This window comes from Tetrao urogallus (assembly GCF_951394365.1).
Source record: "Tetrao urogallus genome assembly, chromosome: 3".
NCBI lineage: Eukaryota > Metazoa > Chordata > Aves > Galliformes > Phasianidae > Tetrao > Tetrao urogallus.
The window spans coordinates 9085266-9107984 of NC_136815.1; the positions used below are offsets into that span (position 1 = coordinate 9085266).

General features: G+C 36.9%; 1 protein-coding gene across 1 annotated transcript in view; it reads left to right on the forward strand.

The window, feature by feature from the left end:
- The window catches only part of CYRIB (CYFIP related Rac1 interactor B), a gene marked incomplete at both ends in the record, with an annotated part of 73872 nt that extends 51978 nt beyond the window's left edge, over positions 1 to 21894 (forward strand). The window contains 9 exon segments of the mRNA XM_079533163.1: positions 12188 to 12309; positions 13964 to 14069; positions 14664 to 14800; positions 15418 to 15495; positions 15590 to 15706; positions 16824 to 16903; positions 18459 to 18585; positions 19365 to 19435; positions 21831 to 21894. Of these exon segments, the coding sequence (XP_079389289.1) occupies positions 12188 to 12309; positions 13964 to 14069; positions 14664 to 14800; positions 15418 to 15495; positions 15590 to 15706; positions 16824 to 16903; positions 18459 to 18585; positions 19365 to 19435; positions 21831 to 21894 (902 nt within the window).
- Between the last annotated feature and the right edge of the window lie 825 nt (positions 21895 to 22719).

The window sequence follows — 22719 nt, forward strand, 5'->3', positions numbered from 1 at the left end:
TAAATAAATAAATACAATTCTGTTTGTTAGTACAAATTGTTTTATGGTTATTCAAACCCCAGAAATTCAGTGGTGTATGTTTTTTCCTTTTCAGTTTCTTAGAGGGAAAAAAAATTGGCTTATTTCATTGGTGAGTGATATGTTTAGGGATCTCCACTAGAGGTCAGGAGTGAAAAGCAGTACATGGATCTTTGCAGCTCTCTTTTATCTTAGGCAACAGTTTGTATAAAGCTAATGAATGCTCTCTAGTTAGATTGTCTAGTGGTGAATGAAATAGCTTGTTCTATGTAGAATTGGTGACTGGAGTGGCACTTTCCGTATGTTTGATTCAACAGCGAGAATCAGATGTCAGGATCAAACTGATATATCGGATATTAATAACATTAATATAGCTATGAGGAATCTTGAATATGAAACCATCTTCAAAATCTAGCTTATTTCAAATGAATAGTACCAGACTTCTGAATCTAAACGTGATAGTTTTCCCTTTCTTGTTTTTTGGTTTTTTTGTGTTTTTTTTTTTTTTTTTTTTTCCCAGACTGAGTGATAATGAGTGTTACTTCATTAATTATTTACTGTCTGGACAATGTCATTTTGGGGCTTTGTTTAAAGCCTGGTTTTCTAATTACTTTAAGCACTCTGATCACTAACTGTAGTGGGGATTAGATTGTGTCAGAAGGTATCTGTACTTCCCTGGCACTAGTCAGAAAAGAAAGAAATCTGCACTAGATTTGGAACCAAGGAAAATATGCAGACTTTCTGAAAAGAGCAATACTTTTGGAGTAGTACACAAGTCTGTTTCCAGCTCTGCAGCCTTTGCTGGCTTTTAAGGTTGAGGGCAGATGTATTCTCGCTGACTGCAAGGCTTAACTGCTTCATTGGAGTAGAAAATAACACTTGATCCAATGGGCCATCCGCTTTGCAATCTCATGTGTTGTTGCTGAGGGCTTCCTTTAATTCCACTATTGTGGGCAACCACTTATTTGCTGGCTTTTTCCTGTTACTGCCCAGATACTGTAGGCAGGGAATGTTCAGTAAACCTTGAAGCAATTGCTGGGCTAATGGGATTATTATTCTGGAGGAACACTACAGAGAGACATCCAGTTAGGTTTTAGTTTGAGGTAGCATTAAGTTTATAGCCTCATTTATAGCACTTAGTGTCACATTGTGATGTTATATTTTTCACGCTGTGCCTTTCACTTAAAATTTTACCAAAAATCTTCCTAGATGAGATTTCTGTACCACATACATCCAGTTGAAAATCCTGTATCTGTGTAAGAAAATGGTTGCACTTTGTGTTCTTCGCATATGATGTTGTGCTTAACTTCTTCTGAACTCCAGAGCATAGATACAAGGTTTAACAGCGTACAGTTTTGGTGCTCTGAGTGTTTACTTGTAAATTTCATTAGAAGAAATAATGGGAATAGTGTGTGCTTTTTCAAAAGCAGAGCAGGTATTTTCTTGTAGCAGACATTCCTTGGTGATACAAATGTGTTTTTTTCTAATGTTTAACTTATTATTAGTTTGGAAGCATGCTGTCTGTCTAACAGAAAACAAAGCAAAATCCAAAATGTCACGTGATCATCTTTCTAGTATTTTACATCTAACAGTCAGTTAGTTTTCCAGTTGTTCACCAGTTGCAGACAAGATCTTTGTTAATGTACACTTTTTCTTTCAGGTGAGAGGGGGAAATGTCTTCAGTGCTTGCCTGAATTAAGTTGCATTGTGGATTTCTATTAAATTTCCCCTGGGCTTAGATTAGGGAAAAAAAATATTGAAACGTGTCAGAGATGTTTTCAGCATGAAGGGCATGCGTGCAAGACTTGTTTTGAAAATATGCCTTTGCTTTCCGCCTGTCTGATCATGACACTACGCTCAAAATCATACAACCCCACAAGGCTGTAATGGGCCAAATCATTGTAATCAAATGTGGCATTCCGTATGTCTTACTCTGTGCAAGTAGGTCAAGTTTAACCCATGTTCTTGGCTAGTGCTCTGATTTCCCACAACCTGCTCCACGTGGCTCATGCGTTGTGCTGGCGCGCACAGCGTGCCAGGCGGGTCCTGGGCAGCTTCACAGGGATGCTCAGCTTCTGGACCCAAAAGAGGAATGTAGTTTTCTTTTCGATTTTATGGTAATGGAAACTTCAGTTGTCTGATCTGCTGAATCTTACACTGCTGATTTTCTTAATGAGTTAGGAAACATTTGACCAGTGTGCTTCAGAAAGTTAATAAAGACCCCTGAGGGGAAAAAAAATTGCTGGTTTATAACCAAACTGTGTTCTGAATGAGAGTAACAAAACTTGACTCAGCTTGAAGGTCTGAAGAAGAACAGCTTCAGAATAGTGATGTAAGCTGTACTTTGGACTGGACTTTTTGATGTTATGGTTTCAATGAGCAAATTTCCTTCTTGATAATGTAATCGTGGATTTTGTTCCAGTGATGCTGGAATGATTGTGGATCAGAAAGTGTTAATGCCCACAAAAATCACCTCCAGTTCTAAGTCAGCTGTTAGGCATTGCAGCAAAGCCAAACTGCAGGATAGAAAGTGCAGTCAGTAGTAGTGCCTGCTATTGGCTTTTGCCTCTATATAGACTTCAGACTGCTTGAGTATGCTTAATGCACAAGAGAGGTCTGTTAAGAACTTTATTACTAAGACATTTATGTACAGCTTTACATCCCTTTGTATTCTTCCAGCATGTCGTCTTGTTGCTGTCACAGTTTAATTTACTCTCACTTTCAATTGCTCTCCTGTTCTGAGAGAAATGTTTCACTGAACTGTTGCCATCAGGTAGATCAGTTACGTCTTTTGCTTTCTGTTTTATATCTGTTGTTTCACAGTAGGGTTTGGTGTATTGGTTAACCTTGTTCCTAGAGAAGAAATGATATCTCAACATAAGCAAACTTTTCTGGGAGATGAAGGTCAGAATGAAAGTACTTGTCTGGCAAAGCTGAGATCCTGACCCCTTACTTCCATTTTAGGAACTGGTAGGAAATCAATTAAACGGACTGTTCTGCACTAGCTATGTGCTTTTCTGTAACCTCACTAACCTTCTCCATCTGACATTCAGAAGTAATGTTACCCAGTGTTTAAACCCTGTGTATGACCCTTTAAACTGTTGTGAGACTGGTCAATATCAAAATAAAGGCAGAACTACACAGAGGAACTCCTATGAGGTATTGAAAATATTTTTGTGAATGTGCAGATGTTGCAGCTTATAAGCTGAAATGTGCCAATACTTTGTAATTTTAGGTGTAGCTGAAGTTCTCCATAGGCTCTTAATACCCTTTACTTTTATTTGCTACTTTTCTGTTAACATTGGAATTGTGATGCTTAAGGCACTGTTTGAGATTTGTCTCTTGAGTCTGAATCTACAGGCTCAGCTGGCATTAGGCAACTTGTACTTCTGCTGCTGTAGTGCCCTTGTTGAAAGTGTTAAAGAATGTCTTTATTTTAGCATTTTCTAGTTTATGAATGTCCTTGTTGAGGTGTGGGCCAAGTGATTCTTTCAGTCCTTTATTTCAGAATATGCTTGTGAGATAGAGAAAAAAAAATGATTCTCTGCTTTCTGGCACTGCTTGTTTATGCACTGTTGGCACAGAGCTCTGGAATAGAAAGCTGTAGAAAAGCACTTGTTTTGGTAATTTAAGATGAGTCTCAACTGAACATCCTAACCTGAAACTTCCTTAAATAAAGGCTGAGAGATCTGATCAGACTTCTGGATGAAGTGAAGTAATTTGAAAACAGGACTTTGCTTTTCTGACATTTCAAGGGAGAAGTTGAATGCACTAAAAGGAGCATATGCAGTGATGAACTTTTATAAGCAGAAACCGCTGTAATCAAAGCTGCTTTTCTACAAATCTAGATTTGTACCTGTTGCTTGGTCATTCTGCAGAAGTTGTTAGATTATGTTACTAATGTTACTAATTTAGCCCTGAGTAATTTTCAGGAATTTACTGGGGTTAATTCACTGTTGATTCTCTAGCTTTTGGATCCTAAAAGATCAATCACTTTCTGATGGTTTGGTATTTCTTCTACACCAGTTGCATTTTCTTAAGGAGCTCAAGAAATCTGGCAGCACAAGTTGTAAAGCCTTGGTCTGCCAAATATTTTGTTCAGGTATCACATCGCCTTTTTTTTTTTAATTCCTCATAAACTCACAATTCTTACATATTGCTTCCCTCCAAGTAACCATCGCTTTCAAAGCAGAAGACAAAGAGAAGACACTGGTCAACTGACATAATTAGACTAATTTGAAGCTTGATTTTTAGATCTTATGCTGGAGTCCAAATGTTTGATCGATGGCTTATTCTTAAAAGATTTTGAATCAGTAATACCTTGAGTTTGCCTTGCAGCAGTACCTCGCTGAATTCCTGATATTTCAGGGTTCTGATTTTAAGTATTTTTAGCTTCTGTGAGACACTGAAGAGTCATTGAAAAGGCTGCCTCTTCATGAAGTGTTATTTTCATTGTCCTACTGAACGTATTTATTTACTTTGGAAACTTATTCATGTTTAAAAATGTCTTATCTGACCTAGTTTAATTTTGGACAGTGTAATTTTCCTTCTACTTCTCATTTCTTTTTAGCTGCAGTGTGACAGCAAACATAAATAAGAACAACTGTTGCAACTTGATTCTCTTTTTTTTTTTTTTTCTTTTTTGAAAGTATTCAACTTGTATTGGACTTGTAACTTTACCTCATTTGATGGGAAGAACTGTTTGTTGGCCACTGATAACTACTACTGAGACACTTCCCAAGTTTTGTTTTGAGTGATGGGGAAAGAGTCAAAATCAGGCTTAAAACAGCTCTAGTCTTTTTGAGGTCACTGTTCTCCTAAGTACCAATGGCTTTATTGGCTGTAGGTTGCAGCAAAACAATCATAGGTAGCATAATTCTTAAGCTAAAAAGGAGATGGCAATTGAGAACTTCATTTTTGCCAAAACTATTACTCTTCATATTTTTGATAATCAATGAGAAGAAGAGAAGAAATGCACTGTATAGTGCACATCCACTACTTCCCACTAGAAGGTGATGGATCTGCAGTGTGCAAACCTGGATGGAAGCCCTGCTCCAGCTAACCCAGGCGTGTACTGAAAATAGGAAATGGTTATTGGAACTAAATTATTTTGCCATTTTTATTTTTAGGTTTGCTGGCATGGGTAATCTCATTAAGGTGCTAACCAGGGACATAGACCACAATGCAGCACATTTTTTCTTGGATTTTGAAAGTAAGTCTCTCAGCCCTTCACAGCTGGTGCATTTGAAATGGTATGAAGAGGGTTGCTTATACCTGCTGCAATGAAGGCTAGGGGACTCAGTTGCAAATCTGCAAATTGAAAAAGGGTTGCATGTGGTTTGTTTTTTTGCCTTTGTTTTTGTGTTTTTGTTGTGGTTTTTGTTGTTTGTTGTTTTTTTTTTTTCTCAGTAGGAGCCAAGCCACCATCATGCTACTGTGTAAATTTTCTTTTCTTGTGCTTAGTCATTTTGGGTCTCTGTGGTCAGTGATGTCCATCCATCTGCCTGCAAATCAAGTAATCATACGATGAAAAATTCTGTCAGTATGCCATGGTAATCTGTACTGAGCAGTTGTTGTCTGTAATCCTATCTTATATACCAGCAAGTATTAAATTATTCCTGTTTCTGGTTTATTCATTCATGGTGCAGTTAATGTATATTTTTACATCTAAAAGTCCGATGTAGAGCTGTGTGATCTTCTCAAATCTTCTAGGCACCTTGTGCAAGAGAACTGGGGATTACCTGTGTTGGCATTTTCTGCACAATGAAATGATGCATCTTGATTCAGCTTTCTATAATGATCATCTCTCAAAATTATGGGAGCTGACAAAATTAAAACACTTTTCCTCTGTTGTCCCATCAGGTAAAATCCTGTAGTGTTACTACCATGTCAGTGCTGGCCAATGTGGTATAAGCCCTCAGTATGGTACTCCTGCTCAGGACACTGGTGCTAAGGTGTACCAGGACAGAATTAGTCACAAAACCTCCAATTGGAGTTGTGCCCCTTTCTCAAAGGGGAGGCTGTGAAGATGTTGATGTACGTCACTTCTGACAGGAAAGCTGCATTGCATCTCTGGGATCACCAGCTGGACGGCCCCGAAGTGGGCTCTCCTCCCCCTGGCAAAGAGGGAGCCTGAAGGACGGGTCCATGCCTGATGGAACTCCTTGGTCTTCTTCCCCACCACTTCAATCAACTATATTTGGGCTGTTCCTTCTTATAAAGGAAAATTTTCTTTTCTCTCATTCTTGTCTTGGCAGGTACCTTAACATGGGGAACCTTCTTAAAGTTTTGACATGCACAGACCTTGAGCAGGGGCCAAATTTTTTCCTTGATTTTGAAAGTGAGAAGATGATTTTATATATCTATTACTCTTTGCCTGCAGTAGACTGCATTTGTCATGTACTAAATGTATGTTTTCACTTTGCCATCTTTCTAACAGCTTTGCATGCCTGAGCTATGAAAAGTTCAGTGAACTTCTGACAAAAGTAATAATCTCCTTCAAAATAACCCAAGTTTCTAAAAAGTAAAATCTTTGTTTCCAGGAATACTTTCAAACTGCATTTTGTGGCTGGAATCTGATATAGTTTCCTTTTTAAAACTAAAATTCTGTTTGTTTTTTAACCAAAACTTTGAAAATAATTTTTAAAAGAACTTGAATTCTTTGAAGACATACTGAAATTACAAGATGTGTGTCTTAAAGAAGGACAAAATATGAAATCTAATTCCTTCTTTGTGCACTTCTAGTATGCCTCTAGATGCTGAATGCAGCGCATACTGGTTGGCTCACAGCAGCTCTTCATAGCTCTCCAACATCGCAATGGTAGAGGTGTGTTTGTGAACCTTACTTGATTTGGCATTGAAATTTGACAGTAAACCTCATCCCTCCTCAATTGGAGGCTCAGCAAGTGTTATAGAGGTGAAATTGCTTTTGAAGATAAGAGAGGTAAACCTTTGATCAATGCCAAGAGTTCAGGAAGGTTCACATGCTGTTGGTATTTCTGCTTTTAGTTTTTGTTGCATGATACAATGTAGCCTAAGAATGGCAGGTAAGTGGTGTTGGCTGCTGCTATGCATGTTTAATCACTTTATTTTGGGACGTGCTTTACCCCAGCTGTGCATCAACTAGCATAAAATAAGAAAAATAATGTTCAAAGTGTGTTTTAACTTGTAACACAATACATTGGAATACTATAACAAAAAATAAAATAAAATCAAAGCCCTAGCATGAAATATTGTGATATGGATAATACAAGATTCATTAACTTTTTTTTCTCCTAAATTATTTTTCAGTGAAATAGTGCCAATTGGTTTTATTATTTGCAAAATAAAAGAGAATGCTTGGAGAGATATGGTTATGCTTTAATATCATTTGAAGTTGGAATGTTTCTAAACCCTCATCCTGTAGTGTTGATTTCATCATCTGTCTTTTCCTAACATTTGGTTTACTGAATGACAGTAGCCATACAAGTTAGCCATGAAAGGGAGATAATCAAGGGCTGTGTTCAAGAACTGGAAAACAAGACTTGTTTAAGAACATTTCAAGTTTCACGTATCTCCAAATAGATGTGAGGTAGTGAAGCAGGGAGAAATGGTGCAGGAGAATATTGGAGCACTGGAAATCCAGTTCAGTCTGCAAATACAAACTGTTTAATAGGATTATCCACTAGTTCAAGGTAGCTGAATACATGAGGCATAATTCTGGAATCATTTGTGATAACAATTGCTGCTAATTTTTTAAAAGTTTTTATCCATCACATTTTTTTAAATGCATGTTTTGAGCATGAACATGATTTGGCATGAGAGTAAGGAGGTTGCTGACATGAAATGTTTATACATGCAGTCAAATTAAGTGACTTACACTGTGGCTGAGTTGTTAGACTGTTCTTTATTCATTTTTAACTCTGTCCTATGTGTGTTTCTGCTGCTGTACTATGTACCCATACTTCTTTCTACTCTATTTCAGATAGCTTGCCTTGACAGAATCTTGACTTTGACACAGTCAAGATCTTTCTTCAAGACTTGGCACTTAATCTTGGGATACTTAAGATTATGTTTTTATGGGGAAGAGCAAGTAAGCTCTGTATTAAAAAAAAAATTCCCAATGCTGTATTACCTGCCTGGCCCAATAATACACAGGCCTAGATGTTTTGTTTTTGAATCCAGGTATGTCCTTGGAATGAGCAGACCAGTTAAATGTTCCTTAGCACTATACCATAGCAACAGAATCTAATCTCTGGAAAGCTTTATAGGAATATGGGTGCTGAATGTAGAAAGATTTAAAATTGGTTTCCAGGACTTTCAGATATTTAGCTTGGTGCTAGTTTGCAGTGATGTCAGTGACTGGCTATCAGAACGCAGACAAAAAAATGATGTAATGGGCTGTGGGCTTTTCCCTGCATTAATGCAGGTTAAGCTCCTGCTTTCTTTGGTCATTCAATTCAGCTGTTTGAAACAAATAATTATTTTAAATATTCTACTCAAATCTTTGCAGTGCCACTTCAACAGCCAGGTACAACATGGGAAGCTTATACTGATGTCACTGCTGTCACAGTGCAATGCTTCTCAAACTTACTGGTGTGAATAGTAGCTAAGCTGCAGAGTACTTTTGCTTGCAGGTGGTGATCTCAAGCTAACAGTATGAAAAGTATTCTGCATTACCTCCAAAAATCTTGGCTAGGTTTCAGAGAAGCCACAAAGACAGTTTGTTCCTGGGTCTTTATGGTAGAGACACATAAATCATTTCATAGAATCACAGAATGGTTTGGGTTGGAAGGGTCCTTTAAGATCATCCAGTTCCAAACCCTCTGCAGGGTCACCCCCCTCCAGACCAGGTTGTTCATTTCTAGCAGGCTGGAATTTCTACCCTGTTGGTGAATCCCATCTGGTTTCTGGGATTAATGTGTTCTTCCCTGAGAAAAATACCAGTTTTATACCGCACAGCAAACATTAATTGTCAACTCTTATTTTCTGTCCCTCCTTTATTCTGTAGGCCAACCAGGATGCTTTTAAGTAGTCACAAAATGTGTGTTTTTAGCATGCAACACATTGTCATACTCTTACAGCGTTTAGTTCACATGGCAGCGTTTGTACGTTGCTTAAGTCCAGTCTCTTGTCTTTAACATGTTACTGTGTGAGCATTATGAACTCTAAATGTATGTTGCATTCAGTGCAATGTTCTAATTAAATGTGAAATTTACTTCTCATTTGCTCAGAGGACATCAGTCTGCACTTATTATTGGATTAAAGATGGGAAAGCTGCCCTGAATAACCAGGGGTTAGCTCCCTTGGCAACGATGTCAAACCTCAAAACCGCTCAGCAAGCTGTGCTGTGCTTGCTCTATTTGCTCTTGTAATGGGAGTTTTTGCCAGGTAAAAGTAAAGCATTGTCATGCAGTTGTGACATGAATTTACATTCTCTGTAAGAGGAAAGGGGGAATCCCTGAAGTTACCACCTTCATGTTGCCATTTGGATGCCCAGCATTGCTGGCTGTTCATTCTCAGTTATCAAGACAAGTTCCAGAAGCACGTCTATCATTCCTGGTCCGTGTCCTCCATAGTGAGGAAAACAAGTTTTACAGTCAGTGACTCTAAAATAAAGTCCCCACAGCTTGAGTCCTCACGTACATACAAGTGTGTGCAAATGCTCCCTCCATCTATTGGAGTTTCCAGGGGCGCTGGAGAGGGCAGCCTGTCCCTTTTTATCTATAAATTTTCACAGTACAGTGTCTTACAAAGCCAATAAGCCAATTGTTCTGAGCCAGGCTGCACCACAGCTTGAAGCTTTTCCACACTGTATTTTTTTAAACCCATCTTAATCCATCTTAAGTTATTTTACATTCACTTCACAGTCCTATGGGCTTTACTTTTTATATTTGCACTGTTCTCTAACTAAAAATGTAGCTCTTCATTGCATGTCTTGGCAATGAAGAATTACAGATGGGAGAGGAGCTTAGTTGGGACAAAACAAGATATAGTTTTGTCTGTTGAAAGTGTACCAAAATAAGATACATGCCAGAAGAAATAATCCAGTGTCTACTGGATTTTAAAATGTGGATCTAGGAGTTTGTTACTTATAAACAATAAAATATTTACCCCCCCAACAAATAAAGTCATTGGTTTAGGTTTCCTGAAACATTCTAGGGAAACAAGGTACAGTAATTGCCTTACATCCAAAGTGAAGCAGAGTTGTGGAGATAAAGGGGTTGCCATACATAGCCAGCTACTCAGCAAAGACTTCATAATTTGTATTCAGAGGGTGGTTGTCATTTATTATAACTTGGAAGGTCACAGTATCACATCTGTTCTGCTTGTCTGCTGGTTTTGAAAAAAGGAAGAGCTCTTGTGAGCCCTTCTGCTGTGCAGCCCCTCATCCCCCAGTGCTGAAAAATGACTGTTCTTAGTAGGGAGGGTAAAGAAAAAATGTCATGAAAAATTAAAAAGGCAAGAGGGGTTCTCAGCGTGAGACAATCCAAGTGGCAAGTCTTGATTGCATTATTTAACAACACAATCTGGAATGCTACAGAGCTTCACATTGTAGTCTGTATTTCACTATAGCGTTTCATGTTTGTGCATGAACTGCTGCCAGTCAACTTGTGCTTACCTGTCTGCTATATTCCTTCATTTTTTTTTGTCTTCATTTCTTACAGCAGTCTTCAGCAGCTTTCAAAATTATAAATGTGACCTTTGTGATGATCCGAAAAGCACTGGCCACTTTTACTCGATGCCTAATCAATGTGGTGCTCTTGTAGATGCTTTTTTTTTTTTTTTTAAAGGAGTGACCTGCTTAATTTTACCCATGATAATTCTTGGTGGTTCTCAAAATAGCACAGTTAAACTGTTGCAAAATCTGTGTGGGCATGTTTGCTAATAATGCCTACTCTGTCTATCTAATGAACCATAAAATTATGAAATATGATGCAAAAATTAAAACAAAATCCAGACAGGCAATGCATGTGAAACTTAATTTCTTCTAATGCAAACTCTGCTTTATAATGATTTTCTATTGTGTAACACTCATATTGGGATTTTTTCTTTTTTTTAACTTAATGTCTCTGACTTCCATCACCATTAGTGAGTGTTGTATATATCGATCATAGAGAAATCACTTTCATTAAAGATTTTTTCTGGGCTTTTTAAACTGCATAAAATCATGAGGCTGTATTGCCCATAAGACAGCTTTTGTTTGTCCCTGTAGAAGGGTAGTAACAATAAATCCCTTGACTTTTGTTACTGAAAACCCTTGAGTTACAATATCCTGATATTTATTTAATATCGTATTTTGCCCACTTAAATGGATGAATGTACTTTTTTTTTTGTAAATAGCTGCACTAACAGCTTTGGTAATTAACCTTTTTTGTATTAGTCTAAGAGGACCTATCTTTAGAGCTTTCATCAGAATTTTAAAAGATAAAGTAAGGTAAAACAAGTCTGAGATATTTATACTAAAGTGGTTATGTTTAAACGTTAAAGTTTCTTGGTTTTCTCAAAACGTGCTTCCTACTGAATGACATTTCTTTAGATGCATACCTGTATAGAGCTTTCTGAAATAAAATCAAATATACTGCTGGTAAGACAATGTATCCTTAAAATTAAATGGAAAAAAAAAAAAAGGAAGAGAAAGAGTTTACACTAGATCTTTTTCTCAACTGTGGTTTTGCAATTAGTGCAATAAAGAATGTGTTGTGAATTAATTATATAGAAGTAAAAGATACAGCAGCTCTTTTCCCTACCAATAACAAACAGGGGAGGCAGAAGAGAGGAAAAATAAGCTTATGCAGTAATCCTAGATAACCTTCAGGTGTTCATTTCCATTGTTAGTGTATGTGCAGTGAGTGTGCTAAGTCCCTTACTGTACACTGAGTTTGCAGTGCACCCTATGGTGAATATCAGTTATCATTACACAGCACTCATAAAGGCATCCTGCCAGTGTTTCTTTTTTGAATCTAATAGTAAATCAGTCAGAGTAGACTCCAGGGCGATCTCTTGGGGTGCTAAAAGAAGGTAAAATATTACTAAAACAAATGCAATTTGCTCTCTTCTGGTGTTCCTAATACATAGCCATAATTAGTGAGTTGTATGAAGAATTTGTCCCCTAAGTGATGGTGTGCCTCTTGAATTCCATTATGTTGTTAAATATATATATATATATTTAATATGTTCTACTGTTTAGATGCCCAACCTACAGAATCTGAAAAGGAAATTTATAATCAGGTGAATGTAGTGTTAAAGGATGCAGAAGGAATACTGGAAGACTTGCAGTCATATAGAGGAGCTGGCCATGAAATACGAGAGGTGAGCCAGAGCGTTACGATTGTGCACAGCCTGTGATTGTTCATTGATCCTAACAGTACCACTGGAATTTAACTTTGCTTGCAGGAGCTGTCTTGGCAGAGCATGTTGCCTATTAAAATTGCTGTCTTGAAATTCTCCTTTGGAATGTTCCTTTTAACAGCAAAATGGATGTCACTTGTTTCAGCAGTATTAACGCACACGTGTAATAGCACACTTCTCAGAGGTTTTATGGAATTGTTGCAGTTGGTTTTCTTTATATTTCCACGTTAGCTTTTCCCAAGTTAGTAGTCATTTGACAAGCTCGTAGCATGACTTCAATGCAATGTTAAATAATGTCAACATCTTTTTGTGTGCTGATTGGAAAAGTCTGATGTGTGAGAATCCTAATGCGAAAGGCTTCTCAATACCTTCAAAGTGGCTTTTATTTACGGAAGGAGGTGTTTGGATGGAAACGGTTTCTGAACAGCATGTCACTCCATTCTTACTTAACTTAAAGGAAAAGTAGAATAAATAGTCTTTCAGTTCCCTCCTCTTCTGGTTCAGATGGAAGAGTTGGGACTGCTTTGCTCCTAAAGTGAGGAGAATTCCCAGTGTAGCGTTCTTTGAGAAACCTTACTAGACACGATTCTCTGCTCGCTCCATTTGGAGAAACTCATAGCTATTCAGCTCATGAGTACCATGTGTTTTTATTCAGTCTCTCTGAAGTGGTAAGTTAGGTTTCATAATGGTAATTGTGTCACACACAGCCCTGGGAGGGGAGATAGCTTATTTCTTTCTTTAAAGAAGGAGCATGTTCAAGCAGAGGCTCTAGGATCTGGCAGTAATGTGTGTCACAGCACCAAGGCCTGAAGTTCCTGTGCAGAAAGAGACTTGCAGCTGAGAGGAGGTAGACAAAGCAGAAGGAAGCTTTCTAAGGGCCAGAAAGAAGTGTGCTAAAACCTGTAGCCCAGAGCTGACTGAAGTGGATTTTGGAGTCAAGGACTTGACTGAAGAAGGGAGCTAGGGAGTTACAAACTTTTTTATTTCTGTTTTCTTGATAAATTTCAGTTGCAGAAAAGTCCTGTTTCTGTCTTAAAAACTTGAAGAGATTGAATTCAAAGTGTTATCTGTCTTGAAAACTTACTGTAAAGATGAGGTCTACACATATATGCCTTAATGTTCTGACGTATGACATATCTTTATGTTTCTGATTGTATCACAATGTCCCTACTGTAATATTTAGCCTGAATTTCATAGGGAATGTATTGTGGTTTGTTTTCTTCACCGTTTCTGAAATTTGTGATAGATAATATTAGAGAATTTGATCACTGAACTGCTTTGCTTGCAAGTGAAGTTGTTGATTTCAATTAACTACATCTGCTTATGTAAAGTTTCATAATCTGAGTAATTTTATTTTTAACAATTTATTTATACTTTCTTAAGGTGTTTTTTGTTTTGCTTTTCTATCCTGGATACTTACTTTCAACACAAATGTTTAGCGCTTTTTGGAACAGTCTTTGGTTAGTCTTTGGTTATCTCTTTCTAGAAAGTCCTCAGTATTTAGAAAGCTAGATTACTTCTCTTAACAGTCACCCTGCGTAGATTTCTTTTCAGTGAAGTCTCAGATATTCTTTATCTAAACATACTCTTTTCCTCTTTTTTTTCCTAATATAAGGCAATACAGCATCCCAATGATGAGAAACTGCAAGAGAAGGCATGGGGCGCAGTTGTTCCACTAGTAGGCAAACTAAAGAAATTCTATGAATTTTCTCAAAGACTAGGTAAGTTGAATGGTATGAACATACTTTTTGTCTTCATTAGGTTTGTACACTTGAAATACAGATCACATCCAGGTCAACCATTTGTTACAAGCTCTTATTGCAAGGTTCCTTCCATGCACTTTTTTTTGTATACCACCTTTTTCATGTGAAAGTAAACTTACTTCAGTGGATGCCTGAGAGAAGAGAGGATAGGAGTATGCTTGACATCTCCTGTCCCTGTAGTTAACCTGGGAGGGCACTAAGATATTGAGTGTGAGTTTATCTTAAAAACGGACAAATAAAACATGACTTCTGGTGATAGGTATCAATCTTGAATTTTGTTTTACCTTCTTGAAGATAACTTGCACGTTGCTGACAAAGCTGGAATAAAGCTTTTTGAAAAACATTTCCTCACTGTCATTAGTGCTGATTGGGCATAGTTGCCATAGTGGTTTGTAAGTAAATATGATAAAATTGACACATAGAAACCATTCCCGAAGTCTATCATTAATTGCCGTGTGTTTTGGAAGATTGATATTTTAAGTCTAGTGTGTAGAGCATCGGGCACAAGAAGCAGGTGCAGTTGTATAATGTGAAACATTCTCCTCTTTTAAGAGGCAGGATTGAGAGGTCTGTTGGGAGCCCTGACAAGCACTCCATATTCACCAACACAACACCTGGAGCGAGAGCAGGCTCTTGCTAAGCAGTTCGCAGAAATTCTTCACTTTACCCTCCGATTTGATGAGCTCAAGGTAAGAACTTGGTGTAATTTTATAAGTAGGTTAGAAAAGGAAAACAACTCTGTGAAGTTTGGATCGCATTCTGTTCTAGAACAGAGCATTTAGGAAATATTCAAATGTCTGCTATGGATGGCTTGTTCACATGAACTACAGTTAGATTAAACTGGAATACAGAAGAAATATTATCTTTAGACACTTGTTACATTTGAGTTCATCTTAGTCGTGTTTCTTCAGCTGAATTTGGTACATCTTTTGGGATGGTACTGGTGTTACTGTTAATAGCTGGGCACGTACTTTCTTACTGATGTGAAAAGAACTTAGCTCGTAATACGTAATACCAATGTATTGATCTGATCCTTGGAATCAAATATACAAAAACATCTTTTTCAACCTATTAATTTCAAATTCCTATTACAAAACCTCCACTTTTTCTTGTTAGATCTTGTTCTGAAAAATCTGATATTTAATAAGATAGATTTCTTCTATGTATCTGTATTTACAGTGTCACAAGTCTTTTATTTCAGGAATTTAAGTATTTTCTTTTTCTTGGTACTAAATTTTATGAAATCTTGTCTTTATATTTTTCTTGAGAAGTTTGTCTTAACTCTTTTCCTTCCATATCTACATAGATGACAAATCCTGCTATACAGAATGACTTCAGCTACTACAGAAGAACTCTGAGCCGTATGAGGATTAATAATGTCCCAGTAGGTAACCTTTAGATGGTACGAAATGTCACCTTGTGCTACTACCTAGTTTTCCATATAAAGAAAAACTGAATTCTTCTTTCCTGCTTTCTAGGCAGAAGGAGAAAATGAAGTAAATAACGAGTTGGCAAACAGAATGTCTTTATTTTATGCTGAAGCAACGCCGATGTTGAAAACCTTAAGTGATGCTACAACAAAATTTGTGTCAGAGGTAAGAGTATACATTTATGGGTTGGATAGCGTACGTAAGCTTTCCAGGGCCAGACATTGTTTTGAAAACAGAACTGTCGGGCTTATTCTTGTATCCAGAAATCCAACTTGTTTTTTTTGGAACCTCAAGAAACAGGATGTGCCCTTCTTAGAAGCTGTAGAGGTGAACAGTGTCAGCTAGCCACCTTGTGGATGCATTGCAAAAAATAAGCAGGAAGTAATACGACACTGATAGTGAAAGATTTCCTCTAGTAATACCTAGAATACCATGCTGCCCTGCTTTTTTTTAGTACTTGAATCAGAAACTTCATAAAATTTCAGGGGAAACAGTTTGATTTTGTGCTAAAAATAGAGAGGGAATTGCAGTGCGTCTTCCTTTTCTCCTTCTGAAGGCACTTGTCTTTTGCTGTTTAAAGTCAACTAAGGTTAATGAGAGAATGGATCCTGAAAAGTATTCCAGTGTTGTAAAGCATTCCTGTTTCACTGTATCTAAATATCAATGATACTTTAATTGTAGTGATTGTGTTCTTATGGACACTTGATAATTACGTTTTGTCTCAAATAGAATACACCATTTTTAATTTAAAAAACAGTACGTGTGTTAGAATACTAATACAAAGTCTTATTTCTATTTCAATAAATTCTTTATTCATTCTTCTTTACACTTGAAATGCCTTGAAAAGTTACCTGTCGTGTTAAATGTTTGAGATTGAGATATTCTTCTGAAACAATAAGTCTTCAACGAAGAGAAAGACATGCATCTGCTGCACGTATTTGGCTACAGAAGACTGTCCTTAGAGAACAGATTAGATTTTTTTCGTTTAGAACTTCCTAAGCATCAATAGTCTCACTGGTGCATTTCTGCAAGCAAAGATATGGTAGGCTTCAATTTTGTAGACTTTATTCTTTAGGTTGCCAGCTTTCAATGTAATGTTTAAAACCCAGAACAACAAAAGCAAAAGTGCAAAACAGAACTGTGCAAAAGAACTTAATATTGCCATAGTTGTACTGAAGTTTTTAAATCTTCCATATTGCCATGCCAACAGATCATTGACTTGATTTATGTTTTATATGATAATCTTTTACAAAAATTGAAAACTGTTTATCTTCTTTTGCAGAATAAAAATTTACCAATAGAGAATACTACAGATTGTTTAAGCACCATGGCCAGTGTGTGTAGGGTCATGCTGGAAACCCCGTGAGTATTAATAGTACTAATATTGTGTATTAATCATATCCATGTTTTTAGATGTGACTTGTGATTCATAATGAGGAAAACTATTTGAATAACGAATTTTGGTGTTATCTTTTTACCAATTTAGTTGTTAATCTTGACATGAAACTAACTTGTTTTATTTTGCTGGCCACACAAATCATATGGTCTACTTTTCTGAACAGATTAATATTTTAAAATAGAACAGCTATGAAAGCTAGACAACCTCTTGGTGGTACTTATAAATGGTTTTCTCATATATAATTCAGGAAAATACACCATTTGAGCATGATTGCCTAGGGCCTCCTAGAAGAGAGGTTATCAGCAACTGTGCTTAATGGTGTCTCCTTGCAAGTTGACTTGGCTGAAGGCTGTAACAAAGTTACAGTGTCCTTGCCTGGGGATAAGATGAATTCAGGCATAAGGACAGTCTATAGTCTAGTCCAAATTTGGGAGGCTTTGGGAGTATAAACAAAGTCAAAATGAGCTTTGTATTTTTTCTGTGATGGAAATCATTTCCCAGTAGTAAAACTCTTCAGACAAGAGGCACACTGTCAAATTAAAAGATCAGATCAAATACCTCAGTATATATGTTTTGAAATACATTAATATCTCCCTCTGTTTATACCATTACTCTGTTTTGTAATGGTCATCTCACTCAAGAAAGTAGTGTACCATTGGGCTTTCATTTCCGTCCTGTCCCCACATCAGAAGTTTGAGTTGCTTGCATTTTAGAGAGTATAGAGGGAGAAAGGATAAGGCATGCTGAAAGGAAAGTTGGTGTGTTTTGTTTAAGTTTTTCTGAGGGAGGGAGAAGCTTGAAACATAGCAACAGGGTGCTATTTTAGATTTGAGAATCTGTAACTTCCAGCTATTGCTTTCTAAGCAGTGGATTTGCTTTTGTGATCAGATTGCTGAAAGGAAAAAGGAAAACTCTCAGAACTGTTCTTTCTCTGAGGATTTATGGCAGGATTTTATCCTGCTCTAGAAGGAACTCAAAAGGATCATTGAGCCCAGCCTCTGGTTCCGCAAGGACCACCCAAAATTTCAGACCTTATGTCTGAGGGTGTTGTCCAAACTCTCCTTCAACTCTGGATGCTTGGGGATGAGACCACTGCCATGGGCAGCCTCTTCCGTGCCTGACCACCCTCTGGTGAAGAACCTCTTCCTGACACCCAGCCAGACCCACCCCTAGTGCAGATCCAGGCCATTTCCTTGGGTCCTGTTGCTCCATTCCCCTTGTGGGAGAGCTGTAGGGCACCAAAACCTCCCTTCAGTCTCCTCTGGGCTGAACATACCATAAGACTTCAGCTACTCATGTGTTTTGCCCTGTAAAACCTTCCCCATCTTTGCAGCCTTTTTTTGGACACTAATAGTTTTAGTCCTTCTTATGTTGTACCCAAAACTGCAGTCAGTACTCAAGATGAGGATGCACCAGAGCAAAGCAGAGTGCATAGTTTTTCTCTTTAAACTTATCTTGGGCATTATTAGGGATTACCTTTATTTTGTTTGAATAATTTTCCCTGTTTTTCAATTACAGTGAATATAGAAGCAGGTTTACAAATGAGGAAACAGTATCATTCTGTCTGAGAGTAATGGTGGGTGTCATCATACTCTATGACCACGTGCATCCGGTGGGCGCTTTTGCCAAAACTTCTAAAATTGATGTAAGTTTTTTGTTACCGAGTAATCTTTTGAGTATTTGAACTGTTTTGTAGGTTTTTTTTTCTTCTGTGTGGATTTTAATAGTAGCAGATGTGCCTTTTGGTTTGATAGAGAAAAGGTAGTGTTAACTGGGAACAAAACAAGTGCGTAAGCAGTGAGAAATCTAAAACATAGTGGTTTAGATACATAGTGGTTACTGTCAAGCCATTAAAAATGTGATAGAGTTTGGGTGGTGACTTGAAATACTTGTGAACAGTCATTTGTGTTGAAAGGTACAAATCAAAACTACTGAAAACAACGGTGGCGTCTGACTTGTTCCTCACCCCTGTGAAATGCTTCATTCTTCGCTAGTCTTCAGCTCTAACTTGGTTTGTTTGGCAGCAGTCTGTGAAATGCATGCTGTTAACATATGCTGCTTAGTGGTTATTTGTTACGGAGTATTATCCAGTTGTCGCATTGTCATTATTTCACTAGCTGAATTGAATTGTTCTCCGTAAATCAATTGTAGGCAAAGATTGTGCTTACAATTACTTATTCTTAATATTGATACATTGGAGTTTCACATCAATTTTGTGTTGTCTAAAGATAAACAGATTTTGAATGATCTGAGTTATTCAGTTATAAGAAAACATAATACTGAAAGCTTAATTCCTTTCCAGTATCAAGGAAGTGCACTCTTGCAGTTTTTAAGTAATTTTCTCACAGTGGCAAATAATATATAACACTTCTGTAAGCTTACAAAGTATTCGTGTGAAAAAAATCATCTTTTTTTGACTCCTAGATGAAAGGATGCATCAAAGTTCTTAAAGACCAGCCTCCTAACAGTGTAGAAGGCCTTCTAAATGCTCTCAGGTAATCTTTTTTTCTTTATTTGAAATCTTTGTAAATTTCCAGAAATTATCCAGGGTCTTCCTTTCAGCAGTGAAGTGTTTAGTGCTGGAGGTAAAAGGCGAATGTGTTTATTGCAGGCTTCTTTCCCATTGTGTTTGGACACATGGACACATGAAGAAGCTGCTGTGTTTTCAAGGCTATGTTGTAAATTTGAGATAAAGATAGCTTTTTACATGCGTCAGCTGCACACAGGGTAAGAGTGGGTGAAAAGGTGTGTGTGACAGGGCAGCAGTTGTACCTGAAGGCAAAACTGTTGACTAATAAGATAGTATTGCCATATCCTTGGCTGTGTGGTTTGATAATGGTAATGGTTTTATGTATTATTAGCAGAGTCTGAGAGTAATTTAACGCAATTTTCATGTTTCACAGGTAGCTTCAGACATACAGGGTAGATAGAGGAGCAGTTTCTACTTACATACGAGAAGCTGTTGCAAAGTATTTATGAAGAGGTACTTGCAGCGCGAGTATCAGTGCGTTTGCTGTAGAATATACAAGACAAGTGTTAATGCATAAATTAGAGAGATGAAAAAGAGCAAGTAACTCACTATAGAAGCCTAAAAACTGCTTATTGGTCATACAGTTACATCTCTTCATGTTCTTCATGTTAATGTCAAGCATCAGAGGATTTGCAAGATAAAATGAAACATAATAGATAAGCGGAGGCCTCTCTTTTGTGCTTATGTGCTTTTTGTACCTTATTTATTAGTAGAAGTTAACTATAATTCTGTATGGCTATTTGTGCATTTGAAATGTGGAAGCTTTAGTTAATGTTGCTCATTTGGCTTTTCCTTATCAGTAGTGAAACTGCTTTAATTTTCTTTTTCTTCATGTCCAGCTGTAGTAAAAAGGGAAATAATATAGTATTATAGGTGGTTTAATTGGGCAAGTTTTTTTCCAGATTATTAGCCAAAGATAACAAAAAAATCTGTTGGAAAGTTTTGAGTGTTTCCATGCCTACATGGTTTGGTTACTCATTTCTGAAACCTCTTGTGATATTAATCAGTCTTTGTGATGGTAATCAGTAGAAGAAGACAAATTTCTAAAGAGAAAACACAATATTTATTTTCTGCCCAGCAAAGTACACAAAACGTTGTTCAGGTCCTCACTCCATTGTGTTCAGTTCTGTGAACTTGAGCTGTGCTGTCATGCTGACATTTTGCCACGCTAACCCATTTCATGCATACATAGATATTTCAACAATCCAGGTTTTTCATGTATGTGACGATTCATTGCAATAAGATATTGAAATCCTTTTTTAAAATCACATTTGGAATTGTTGACTAGTGATGCTGAGCTGCTGTGTGCCTGCGTGGTGGAAGGGGGTTCAAGATGATGTCATGAGAAATTAAGTCAATCTGACTCTTTGATTTTTGGAGGATTTGGGTTGGAAGTTTTCTTTTCTGAGAGGTAAATCATGGCCCTTAAAAGCAGATGGAAGGTAGTATGGATTTTGGAAAGATCTCAGCTGTTTGGAATTAAATTCTTATAAGTATTTAAATTGTGTTCAGCTTTTTCACATGGGCAAAATACCAAGTGTAATAACTTCTCTAGATTTTAGAAAAGCTTGGAGCTCTTGTGGGAATTATATATTCCCAAAATGTCCTGAAATCTATATTGATACTGATTTTCAAAACTAAGCCATTGTATATTCTGCTAGTGAACATGTAAAATATTAGTGCAGTTACGGATCACAGTCAAAGTGCTAATTTTAATCCATTAAATATTTGAATTACAGAATAAGATTTTCTAATAAGATCAGGGAAAGGAACTGTGCACGGATTGCAATATGGAGTGTACACAGTAAGATCAAATAAGATCTGACAAAGTTTTTTGTGGTGATAAAAAAAAAAAATACCCTAGAGAATTTTGAGGGAAAAGAAAGGAGAAAACACTTGTATCTGTACCTTTTAAAGATGTCATTAGCACAGCTAAGTAAACAGGGAATTAAGCCATTGCCTCTGAGGGATCTTTAAGCAGTTTAGTTATTGGAAGTTGGGAAGAAAGATTTCAGAGGCATTGTTTTAGTTGGAGGTGTTGCCCATGAACTCAATCTCAGTGCTCACAGCTGGCTTTCACAACTGCACATGACTTTGCTGTGAAGTGGCATATGAGAATGAGCCACCATCCACCTGAGGCTTTTTTATTTCTTCTTGGTGTAAGGCTGCTGGAGTATAGATCTGATAACAGAAGCACTTCCAGAAGAGAAAATCTATTCTTGGTAACAGGAATAGGTGTAGATCAGTGACTGTAGGGGTTTCTATAGCATAAACTCAGTTTGTTCAGTTATGCCTCAGCCTGTCTGTACCGCAACAAAATAGTTTGTGTTTTTCTAAACTTGATTTTTATTTCTGCTTAGGTACACAACAAAGCATTTGAATGATGAGACTACCTCCAAGCAAATTAAATCCATGTTGCAATAACAATTACCTGGAACTCGCACCTGCTGTAGACAGACAGTATTCTGCAATGACTGAGATGCACAGATTTTTTTTTTTTAGTGATTGCAACTACTATCTCATTCATTCTTGCTTTGTATTTTTTTTCTCTCTTCCTGTTTTCCTTTTTTTTTTTTTTTTTTTTTTTTTAAATCACTTTCTTGTTCTTAAGTAAGCTCAGACTTCTTTTCTGTGCCAAATCAAAAATTACAATTCTGGAAAGTTTCTACATTTCAGAATAGCCATCCTAAGTGGCAGCTAATTATGCGTTGTATTTGGATTTCTCTGTACTGGGGAAAGATTTGTGACTTGAACTAAATATTTTTAAACTTGTGGTTTTTTCTTTTTTTGAAAAACTAATATTTAATATTGCTTCTTCTGCATGGCAAGACTGCCTACTTCTGCTATTTAAAAATCCCTTGATGACTTCATTTTCTATTGCAGCTTATTTTCATGTTGAACCATGAGGAAACTAAAAGCAGATTTGTTTAAATTAACTGTGTTTGTACAAAATGGTACCCAACACAAAGGTTTTTTTAAATGAGTAAAAACAGTTTTGTTTAAAAGTTACGTTTGCATTTTGACTCATTTTTGTAAGGATGTATGTTGTATGTTTAACCTTTAATAACTAACGTTAAACTGTGGTGTGTGCGTAGCAAAATTACGTATGCATGTTCATGTCAAATGATTGGCTGTGGATAAGATAATAAAATCAGCTTTCATTTTTCTAAGTGTGGTTTGATTTGCCAGTATTTTGAGTGAGATGTCTTCGTGCTCTTTGGATTTTTACAAAAAATAAATTTATAGATT